General features: G+C 43.3%; 2 protein-coding genes across 14 annotated transcripts in view; one reads left to right on the top strand and one right to left on the bottom strand.

Moving 5' to 3' along the window:
• The window catches only part of Hibch (3-hydroxyisobutyryl-CoA hydrolase), an 80,108-nt gene extending 75,425 nt beyond the window's left edge, over positions 1-4,683 (bottom strand). For 11 of the 13 annotated variants that reach the window (XR_015628536.1, XR_015628535.1, XM_087565275.1 and 8 more), the window contains exon 1: positions 4,518-4,683. Coding sequence is in view for 3 of the 13 variants with exons in the window: in XM_087565277.1 (XP_087421403.1) it covers positions 4,518-4,552 (35 nt within the window). In the remaining 10 variants the exon portion in view is untranslated. 13 annotated transcript variants of the gene reach the window in all.
• A 76-nt stretch (positions 4,684-4,759) lies between these two features.
• Positions 4,760-12,010, top strand: part of Inpp1 (inositol polyphosphate-1-phosphatase) — a gene marked incomplete at its 5' end in the record, with an annotated part of 54,208 nt that continues 46,957 nt past the window's right edge. Inside the window, 1 exon segment of the mRNA NM_001432668.1 lies at positions 4,760-4,788.

Genomic DNA, 12,010 nt, shown 5'->3' on the forward strand with positions numbered 1-12,010 from the left:
TTGGTCTGTTTGGGTCTGTGTCTCCTGGCACAGAAATTTAAAAATGCAAAGTAAGCCTCACAGATTGCACCGACGGGAAGGACAGAGGCAGCAAGCAGCAGGAGTCAAACAATGTAGGTAGGCAGAGGGCAGCAGGTATATTGCGTAACAGCAATCTTTTGACAGAGTTAGCTAGACTCCTCTATCTAAAGCTGGCTGTACACAATCTGCTCTTTTTCCTTTAAAACACTTATCAAGGTCAGTAACTGAATATCACTCTGCCTTAAGTATTTACTTAAGGATTTGTAGGAATACCTGGCCCACACTGCCTACAGGATAACCAGTGCCCAGCACAGTGCTTCCCAGTAGCTACAACAGATTATTTTACTCATAAAGTAAGCTTAGATTCAAATCCTTGAGATCCGGGCTAGTAAACTTTTATTCAACTCCACTACCAGGAAGGCACTTATGAGAGCTTCTAAGCTGATGAGAGCAGGCACTGAAGTAAAACTCGCTAAGATCTAGGTAGCACTCACATATAGAACTTACTTGAGCTGGAAGAAGTAAGCCCATCGAGTTTCTGCAAAATGTACAAGTGCTAAACTGAGGGTGATATATATAATTCTGAGTCTACGAGAAGAGATAAGGTTTGTGAGGGTGAGAGAAATAGATAACATTAGAAGACTATAGGCCCTACCAAATTGGTGCTTAGATGCTCATGTTTCCTGCTGCATCATTCACAACAGCAAACAAATGGAAGCAGCCTAGACAGCCATCAAGAACTCAGATAAAGGACACTGTGGCACATAGGCACAACAGAATTCTATAGCAGGAAAGGTATGACATTTGCAGGAAAACAGGAACCGTTAAGTTACTCTGTGTTTTTAGTTAGGGTTTCTACTGCTGCAATGAGACATCATGACCAAAAGCAACTTGGGGAACAAAGGGTTTATTTGGCTTACATTTTCCTATCACTATGTATCACTGAAGGAAGACAGAGTAGGAACTCAAATTGGACAGGAACCCGGAGGCAAGAACTGATGAAGGGGCCATGTAGGAGGGCTGCTTATCGCTTGTTTGTCATGGCTTATTCAGACTGCTTTCTTATAACACCCAGGACCACCAGTCCAGGGATATCACCATCCATAATGAACCAGGTCCTCCCATGCAAGTCACTAATTAAGAAAATGCCCTACAGGATAACCTAAAGCCCCATTTTATGGAGGTGTTTTCTGAATTAAGATTCTCTCCTCTGAGATGATTCCAGCTAGTGTCAAGTTGACATAAAAACCAGTCTGCACACTATGTTAAGTAAGATATCCCAGGCTCAGACCAATATAGCACGTTTGTGGATGCTAGATTTATATATACAGGGTAAACATGGGTTATAGAACTAAACCAGGACCATGAGAGCAGAAAAGGGTCTTAAGGGAAGGCTGCAGGGTGAAAGGGAGGAAATGACAGTAAAAGACCAAAGTGCCATGAATCAGAAGAGCTAGAGAGTGGAGGAGGAGGGCTGGCCAGCACACTAAGCCAGGGGAGGAGAGTGGGGAGAGAACCAACAACAGAAACTGTGTGTACAGAACTGCCATAAGCAAACACACAGTGTAGTCGGCTCATCCAAAACAAAAGACAAAAATGAGTGATGGAGATCATTTATAAATCTAGTATACACAATTGCACACATTTGAGGTGCAACTGAAGCGTTCAACGTAAGACTCGGAATAACTAAGTGTACAACACGTTTGAAAGTTCTCATCAAAGAAATGATGTTGACTTTAGCCATAAGGGAAATGCAAATCAAAACAACCCTGAGATTTCACCTCACACCAGTGAGAATGGCTAAGATCAAAAACTCAGGTGACAGCAGATGCTGGCGAGAATGCGGAGAAAGAGGAACACTCCTCCATTGTTGGTGGGGTTGCAGACTGGTAAAACCATTCTGGAAATCAGTCTGGAGGTTCCTCAGAAAATTGGACATTGAACTGCCTGAGGATCCAGCTATACCTCTCTTGGGCATATACCCAAAAGATGCCCCAACATATAAAAAAGACACGTGCTCCACTATGTTCATCGCAGCCTTATTTATAATAGCCAGAAGCTGGAAAGAACCCAGATGCCCTTCAACAGAGGAATGGATACAGAAAATGTGGTACATCTACACAATGGAATATTACTCAGCTATCAAAAACAATGACTTTATGAAATTCGTAGGCAAATGGTTGGAACTGGAAAATATCATCCTGAGTGAGCTAACCCAATCACAGAAAGATATACATGGTATGCACTCATTGATAAGTGGCTATTAGCCCAAATGCTTGAATTACCCTAGATGCCTAGAACAAATGAAACTCAGGACGGATGATCAAAATGTGAATGCTTCACTCCTTCTTTAAAAGGGGAACAAGAATACCCTTGGCAGGGAATAGAGAGGCAAAGATTAAAACAGAGACTGAAGGAACACCCATTCAGAGCCTGCCCCACATGTGGCCCATACAGATACAGCCACCCAATTAGACAAGATGGATGAAGCAAAGAAGTGCAGACCGACAGGAGCCGGATGTAGATCGCTCCTGAGAGACACAGCCAGAATACAGCAAATACAGAGGCGAATACCAGCAGCAAACCACTGAACTGAGAATAGGACCCCCGTTGAAGGAATCAGAGAAAGAACTGGAAGAGCTTGAAGGGACTCGAGACCCCATATGTACAACAATGCCAAGCAACCAGAGCTTCCAGGGACTAAGCCACTACCTAAAGACTATACATGGACTGACCCTGGACTCTGACCCCATAGGTAGCAATGAATATCCTAGTAAGAGCACCAGTGGAAGGGGAAGCCCTGGGTCCTGCTAAGACTGAACCCCCAGTGAACTAGACTGTTGAGGGGAGGGCGGCAATGGGGGGAGGGTTTGGAGGGGAACACCCATAAGGAAGGGGAGGGGGGAGGGGGATGTTTGCCTGGAAACCGGGAAAGGGAATAACACTCGAAATGTATATAAGAAATACTCAAGTTAATAAAAAAAAAGAAATGATGTTGAGACAGAGAAAACCACCCAACTGCTAAATTGGCCCTGTAGTGGTAGGAACACAGGCCAACACCAGAGGAGCAAAAGGAGGCTAAGTTCAATGGCATTGCCCAATCACATCAACCAAGACACACCCACCCCTTTCCTTCCAGAAACATCCTCAGATCTCCTTCCACATTTGTGGAATCCTCTCCTCTTGACTGCATGACCTTGGATCCAATCCCTTTTGCTAGGGTAATATCCATCCCAGGACTGGATCTAGAAAAGGGAGACCCCAGGTCAATGCTGTCCAATTTGGTCCCAGCAGTTTACATGTTGAAATGTGGAGTGAAATAGGGACAAGCTGAGTCACACAGTAATGACAGAATCTTTCAAGAAGAAATTAACTTTGTTAATATGCCTGCCTCTTCTGCACGGTTCCCAAATTAGAATTTGCCATCTTCAAAAAAGCAACAAGAATGAATACGTGAGCACATGCCAGTATTCAACACAAAAGAAAAAAGAGAAGGCAACTTCAATGTGTAACAAAGTTACCTGAGAATCAAATCATTAGATACAATGTTGGTACTTTGTGCTGAAAAAGCACTATTTTTTAAGATGTATTTTTAATTACATATGAGTTAAAGGTAGTGATGAGCCACACAGGAATGTCCTCTCAGCCTGTCCTTTAAGAGTAGTGTAAGCTCTTAAAACCACTGAGCCATCGCTCTAGCTCCAACGGGGTTAACTATTCATTTAGAATGAACATTCTATGCCTTTGCAGGAACCTTCCACAACAGACTATAAGGCATAAGGAACGTGCAGACTTAACAAGGGTGCGTTCCACTGCTGAGGTGCTCCTAGACCACACAGATGTCTAACAGTAAACATTTCATCACCCAAAAAGTACTTCAGGGAAGCGTTTCACAGGGGGCAATTGAAGTTTTTGTGTATGGTACTGGGGAAAGAAATTACACAAGTCAAAGCTCCTAAAAGAGGTGCTACCACATTTCCCTCTGCCGAGGTCCGACTGCAGTGAGAGGCACTTTTAAAAAGTTTATATTTGCACTTACGTTCCTTCAAGCCACGTTAAATGGCCACATTATTCTGTGAGTTCCAATTACCTGCGCTGCTACTACAGCTGGCTGAAAAGCTAATCAAGTTACTAGAAGCCAAGGTACACAACCCATCACTTCTGTGTGACTTGAGAAAATACCCTACACAGAGGTGGCGCGTCCCCGCACTGCACCCAGTTCCAAGAAAGAAAATAAATAGGAGTCAAACAGAGTGGGGCGTAGGGGAGAAAATCTTGGGACGTCAAGGCAGAACAGAAACTAGAGATCAGAAAATGAAGTTGCTATTGCAAAAAAGAGCAAAGTCAGAGGACGAATGCCGCTGCGGCCGGCGGCCAGTGAATTCAGCAGAAGGCTGCCAAACAAGGGCGGCTAGATCTGCGAGGCCTGAGATGACAGTCGCGAGCCTTTTCCCAAGGAGAGCCGGCCCTTAGCTCTGCCTCGCTTACCAACTCACCTCGACTGGAGCCGCCACACAAACTGCTGCCCCATGGCCTAAAACCCTAGAGATGAATTAGCAGAACGTAGCAACTCCACCTGCACTTCTCAGACCCGCCCACCGCCGACCAGAACCTAGAAGAGCCAGGGTCACTGACAATTCCTCCGGAGGGCCAGAGCGGCCTACCGCTGCACTTCCGCTGCGCTCCAGAGGGCCAGAGCGGCCCACCCCCCGAACTTCCGCTGCTCTATGCTCACAGGCCAAGCAAAACAAGAGCGTGAGGAAACGAGTAAGAGCTGTGGGCAGGGCCAGACCAGACACAGCTGGGGCGGGGCCGGGACCCTGGTAAAAGTGGGGCGGGGCCTGGCTAGGGGCGTAACTAGACGAGGGGAAGAGGGGGAGGAGCCAAGAGAAAAGCAGAGAGATGGATAATCAAAGCAAAGAGAGAAGGAGAAAACCTGGATGAAAAAGAAAGGAGTTTGCCCTCTAAATTAGGTTGTCGTGGGAAACGCCCAGTTGATTATCTACGTTTGGCTTTTAAGTTTAACCAGCAGGTATTGATTGATCTGAAGTAGTTTTGTGTAATTTTAATAATTTTTAAATGAAATGGTAAATTTAAATCAGACCCGATGACACACCCCTGTAATTCCAGCACTCAAAAAGCTGAAGCAGAAGACTGAACCCCCAGTGAACTAGACTGTTGGGGGGAGGGGGACAATGGGGGGAGGGTGGGGAGGGGAACACCGATAAGAAAGGGGAGGGGGGAGGGGGATGTTTGCCCGGAAACTGGGAAAGGGAATAACACTCGAAATGTATATAAGAAATACTCAAGTTAATAATAAAAAAAAAAAAAAAAAAAAAAAAAAAAAAAAAAAAAAAAAGCTGAAGCAGGAAAATGTTCACCTGGACTACACAGCAAGACCCTGTCTAGGAAAAATAAGTAAATCAAATCTTTGAAACGAACAGATGAGATGCATTTGATAAGAAGGAAAGCTCAGTATCCTTTAGTACTCTATATAGCTGAACTTGCTTTGAACATTGCTAATTATTTTGGGAAAAGTTACAAACCCCTGGTCTTCCTCTAACAGACAAAATATCTGATTAAGAGAATGCTCACAAACTAGAAATCGCTGTAATCAGCAAAAGCATACCTACTCTGGAAAGCAGCTTATTAAATACTCATATTTAACTACACACCGTGGTGATTTGAATATGCTTGGCCCAGGGAGTGGCACTATTTGGAGGTGTGGCCTTGTTGGAGTAGGTTTAGCCTTGTTGGAGGAACTGTGTCATTGTGGGCATAGTCTTTAAGACTCTGTCCTAGCTGCCTATAAGCCAATTATCAGCTGTTTATCTTCCGAACAAAATATTAAACTTTCAACTTCTCCTGCACCATGCCTGCCTGAACGCTACCATACCCCCACCTTGATGATAACAGACTGAACTTTTGAACCTTTAAGTCACCCCCAATTAAATTCTGTCCTTATAAGAGTTGCCTTGGTCATGGTGTATAATCACAGCAGTAAAACCCTAACCAAGACCCCTGCTACTCTTGAGTTTCTTCTGGACTCACACAGATGTCTAACTGTAAGCATTTAATCAACAAAAAGGTATTGGCATATTTATAAGAAATGAGGAATTCCAAGAAGAGTTTCAAAGAGTGGGAAATTAAAGGGGTGTGTATCATCCACCGAAATATACCCTGACCTTAAAGAAGTTATTCTTAGTCTTTAGGATATTATAAGATACTTGATCAGAAGTTATCTTTCTGTCCTGGATCAAATATGTTAATAACTAGAGAACAAAGAAAGCTGACAGACACCATACAAGTGGAAGACACCAGACACAAAGAATTCCTGACCTGCAAATAGTCCTCAGATAGGTACAAGTAGTCCCGATTTGGCTTCACCGTCAAAAGACATCATGTCCTATTCATTCAGAAAAGAAAGAATCTGTTAGCTTATCCAGCATATGTTACTGGGAAAATGAGCTTTTCTATTGTAGCTAGAGCCAAATCATCCTTTTCCTGACGTCATGTGAAAGGGGGCCCTATTTTGATTTAATTCTCTGCCATTGAAACTTCTATTTATTTATTATTTATTTGGTGTATCTATACACATTCAAGTTCAATGGTATATATGCAGAGGTCAGAGGACAACTTGCAGGAATTGGTTTTCTCCTCCCACCGTGTGGTTCTCAGGGATGAATTCAGTTTGTCAGGCTTAGAGGCAGTGCCTTTACTCAATGAATTATCTTGATAGCCCCTATTAATTTCCTTAAAAAGAGGGGAAAAAGGACCATGCATTTTTCACTTTGTACATTAAGAAAGCAACCCTACCCTCAGCATCACTACTAATTGTATAGTATTTTATTATTCTTTAAGGAAAACACCTCTAACCTAGCTTGCTTTCTATTGCTGTGGTAGACCATGACAAACAGCAACCTGGGGAGGAAAGGGCTTACTTCACCTTACAGTTTATGCATAGTTCCTGCCCTGACTTCAAGGGAAGCAGAGACCACAGAGGTACTCTGCCTGATGGCACATATGCCTGCCTTGGGCACATAGTGTATAGTCGATATGTGGGCTTTTACAATTAGCTAATTAGCTTTTACTCCACATAGCACTTTTCAAGATTCGTTCACATAGCCCACGGGACCCGCAGCAGCATTCGTCCTCTGACCTTGCTCTTTTTAGCAACATCACCTCATGTTCCGACCTCTAGCTTCTTCTGTTCGGCCTTGACATCCCATGACTTCCCCTTGCCCCCTCTGTTTGACTCCTATGTATTTTCTTTCTTGGAACTGGGTGCAGTGTCTGTTCATGCATGTCCAAGTGTGCGTGCATTGAGGAGTACAAGTCCATATGGAGGTCACGGGTGAGAGTCGTTCCTCAGCATCCCATCTTGTTTATAAGATGAGTTGTAAACACAAATGTTGTTTTGATTTCCTCTGAGGAAGGGATGAATGAGAGCCGTATCCAAGCTCTCACAGCTTCAGATGAGCCCAGACCATTTGTCTCTCCATTCTAACCCATCCCTAGGCCTAGTCCTGGAAACTTCTAGCCAATGTACTATCTCCCAGCCTCTGTCTGCTAACCTGGGCCTAGAACGTTGCAGCCTCTGAGACATACTGCTGAATAAACTCTCCCTTTCAGGGTATTTCTAAATTCTGCTGGCTGGTTCTATTCAGCTGTTCGGGCTCAACCTCCTCTCCAAGTGACTGATTCAATCTGACTTCTTTCTGTTTCTCACTAAATTGCTCTGCTTGGCCTCAACCTAGGTGGGAATCTGTTCTAATCTTCTGATTCCTTCTTTCTTATTCTCTGGCTTCAACTGCCTCTGCTGACCTGCACTGAACTGCATGAACTCGTGCAGAAGCTCCACTGCACTGCACTGACTCCCGACCGACTCTCCCTGTGCTGCTCTTAAATAGTTCCTCTTCCCAGGGTTCTCCTGAGAGTTGTGTGTATTCTCTTTGACACACTCGGTCCCTTTATCTGCACCTCAATGTCACCTAGATGTCACTGTCAAACACGCCTGCTTGCTCTACAGACTAACTTTACCTTGAAGGAGTATACTAAGGTCACCTCTGTGTTCTACCCTGAGGGAGTCAAGGTGTGTGGCGTGTCTGCGTTCCAGCTGGATCACACAGACCTAGGTCTCTGGGATGTGATCCCTTGTCAGGGCATACGCATTGCTGGATTAAAATTCCTCTCTCTTGGGCCTGGAGCTCACTAGGCTAGGCTGGAGAGACTACAAGACCCATGGTCTACCTGTCCCTGCCTCTCATGCTCTGGGAGTATAAGCCTGGAACTGTGCCAGTCACACTCGGGTTCTCAGGCTTTTCAGGCAAACATTTTCCAACCGAGCTCTCCCTCCCAAGAGCCACTAATTTTCTTCCTCGAACTATATATTTTAAGTGTCATTTAGCTGATCACACAAGAGATTTTGGGTATGAATAACTTTTACATTTTGATTGGGGTAATGAAACTGTTGGACTTTTTATAATTTGCCAGCTTCCCAATAACCACATGGAGACCACTTATTATTTGTGAAAGCTTTAGGCCTTAGCTTACTTGTTTCTAACTAGCTCTTTTAACCCAAATTAACCCATTTATATTAGTCTATGTTCTGCCACATGGCTTATTACCTTTCCTTTGTTTCATAAGTCCAAATTCCTCTGTATCTTAATAGCAAATCTCTCGCCTCACACATTCTCCCAGAGTTCCTATCCCTCTGCCCAAAGTCCCACCAATTGTCTCCTTCTTTACTATAGGCCATTTCAGCTCTTTATTAAACCAATCAGAAGGTTTGGGGGGAGTATTTACAAAACACTAGGACAGGTGATGTTTAACAGTGCTGAGGTCTAGCCTGCATTCCTATCTCTGCCACAGAAATCAGCATTTGAATAATACAAAGACAGTCTTTACACACTGCACAAAATGATACCCTATAGACCTGATTGTGTAGATAAAAATAAGAATATAAAATTTATCAAGCTGCAAGTGATCCTTAAATTAAGTCCCTATAGCATGTCCAACAATACAGAAACCAACATCAGGGTTGAATTGTTATTGTGTTGCTAGCCAAGAGGTAACATTGAGATGCTGCATGGCAAAAAAAAAAAAAAAAAGTATTTTTACGACCAGGCCAGACTTAACACTCTTATCAGGAATAGGAAAATGAAAGTGGCCCAGACTAAAGACAGAAAGACCTTTTATGACAAGTTAGGAAGTGATTTAAAAAAAGCAGAATTTGAAGTGGGTTTTTTTTGTTTGTTTGTTTTGTTTTTATTATCATGTGAAAAATACATGTTATGGATACACAGTTAACATACCATGAAGTATTTTATGGTCAGTCAATTCTTGGAATAGTGGAAACAATTTACAATGTGTAATTCACAAAATTATTGAGGAGGAACAAAAAAAAATTAAAAAAAAAAAACAACACAAAAAACCAAGGTGACTTCTAGTCAAGGACAGCTTGAAGTTTAACGTCGTTTAACTAAAAAGAAAAATGGAATCAGCTGTTTCATAGCATACACCCTGCAAGGATGTAATTTATCCAGTGAATGTGGCAGTCTCAGTACACCCTTACATGCAGCACAACTGTAGACGTTCATAAGCACCCCCACCCATTTACGAACAGCAATAGAGAAACAAGAATTTTTTAACACACCTTTCTCTTCCACAGAAGGGAGGTGCATACCTTTTTTTTTTTTTTTCATCCACAAGACTGGGATGGCTGTGCTAATAACCTGGTGATCTCTACCATTCTGTAGAGCCAAGCTTCACGCTAATCCCCTTACCCGCACCATTGCTTTTCACTCAATAGAACCTATTCGCGTTGAAGAGGTCGTAGGTACTTTGCAAAGGTGCATACTTTGAAATTGTGTTTCAATTTAGCCATACCATTTTGTTGTGATAATTGTTAAGAGGAAACTTTATCTGAAGTTAAATATATGCTTAAATATGTTTTAAAAAAAAAAAAAACCTGCTGGGAGTCAGATTACAGAAGTCTGCCCAAAGTCATGGTGAACCAGCTTTCCTTCTCACATTTCTCTCTCTGCTGGCTGCAGGGACCTGGCACACAGGGTACACAGATGATACCTGTATGAAGTTCAACCTGCACTCAAGTAAGCAAATGAGATTACACAGCTGAAGGCCTCTAGCTCTCCTCACTTTCTATCACAGATACGTTTAGGAAACAGGCCTTGACTCGGTAGCTACCATCAACAATGCTGAGCTGTGCATACATCCGCAAAAGAAACATATACCTCCTCTCACGTCACAAGACTAAACAGCACTCCTCTTAACAGCACTGCCATTTTCTTATTCTACATGTGCAGTGAAGTGGCCTGATGGAGCCCGAGATTTTAGAGGTGCACTAGGCTAAGTAATGAAATCTAACTCTTTCTCCTGGTTTTGTATCCACAGTAAAATAAACCCTTCCACAACCAAAATTGTTAATATGTGGAAATACTTTCCCTTTTTTTTTTAATTGAAAACATTTTTTCTTACAATATATTATGATCATGATTTCTTCTCCCTTAATTCGCCCCAGATCTTCTCCAGCTCCCCACCCACCTAACTCCTTGCCTTTTTCTCTCTCTTTAAAAAACAACCAGACAAACAAATCAAAATAAAGAAAGAAAAGGCCAAACAAACACATACACAGAAAGCCAAAGCCCATAGAAACACAAATTAAAAACCCCTAATACATAAACAAAAGACCAGTAGGATAAAATTTGCCCAAACACAGCAATATGAAGTCTACAAAAGCACCATTGGGTTTGTGTTGGCCATCTATTGTTGGAGATGGGGCCTACCCTTAAGTGTGGTTTATGTATTCAGTAAGACCCCATTGAAGAAAACTTTCAAGTTTTTGCTTGTAAGTGGTTGTAGTTTAAAGATAACTTCTTGGTTAGGGATGGGACCTCTTGTTCATTTTTATCCCACTCAGCACTGGTGCCCCATCTTCTTTGAACCTGTGCAGGCCCTGTGTGTGCTGCCACAGTCTCTGTGAGTTCGTGTGTGTGTGTGTGTGTGTGTGTGTGTGTGTGTGTGTGTGTGTGTGTGTGTGTGTGTCCTGTTCCCCTCTTACCCTTACCAGTCTTTCTACCTCCTGCAGCGAGGGAAGGGCGTTAGCAATCAGGCATCCTCACTAGCCAGCCCTCAGGGACCTATCGGCAGGCAGCTTGCATAATCACTTGCTGCTGCCAGATGTGCCCGTCAGGTGTGCTAGGTGCGATGATGCATAAATGGTCCCCCAGTCACCCTAGATCTCTGTTTGCCTCCCCTCACCTCTCTCTCTCCTCGTCCCTCTCCCTTCTCTCTCCTCTTCCTTCTCCCTTCTTGTGTCTCTCCGTTTCTGTCTCTCTGAGTCTCCCTTTGTTCCCTCCCTCTTGCCTTGTATCCCTGCCTGTCTGCCTCTATCTCTCCCAACTTGGAATGTCCCTACTCCAAGATGGCCTTTTGCTCTCCCCTCCCCCAGAAAACCTCTTACACTAGATCTGTTGCAGGCATAGTTTTAAAGAGGCACACCTTTGCCCTGGCCCACCAAAGGCACCCAACCCACCCTTGCCACATTTCTCCTATCAATGGTTTGATGAAGACCTCCTGTTTAGGATTGAGTTATCCGAAGTCTTGCTTTTTCTACACACTGTCTAGTTGTGGGTCTTTTGTTAGTTCCCATCTACTTCAAGAGGAAACTTCTCTGGTGATAACTGAGTTAGGTACTGATCTATGGATATAGAAAACTGCTCATTTTATTGCTGTTTTCCTTTAGCTGAACAATAGTATTTGGTTTTCCCCTAAGTCAGTGGTCTATCCAATCTCAGGTTCTTGGCCATCTAATGTCAGACATAGGTTGCATTACAAAAATAACTTTTATTCTCCAGAGGTAATTGTCTCGAGGCTCACTGCCTTAGTCTGCTAACTTAGGCCTAGTTCTGTAAGTTTCTGGCCACCATACAATCTAATCTAGGCCTAGAATGTTTTCAGCCCCTGAGAC

Source organism: Rattus norvegicus, chromosome 9, assembly GCF_021556685.1.
Source record: "Rattus norvegicus strain SHRSP/BbbUtx chromosome 9, alternate assembly SHRSP_T2T, whole genome shotgun sequence".
NCBI lineage: Eukaryota > Metazoa > Chordata > Mammalia > Rodentia > Muridae > Rattus > Rattus norvegicus.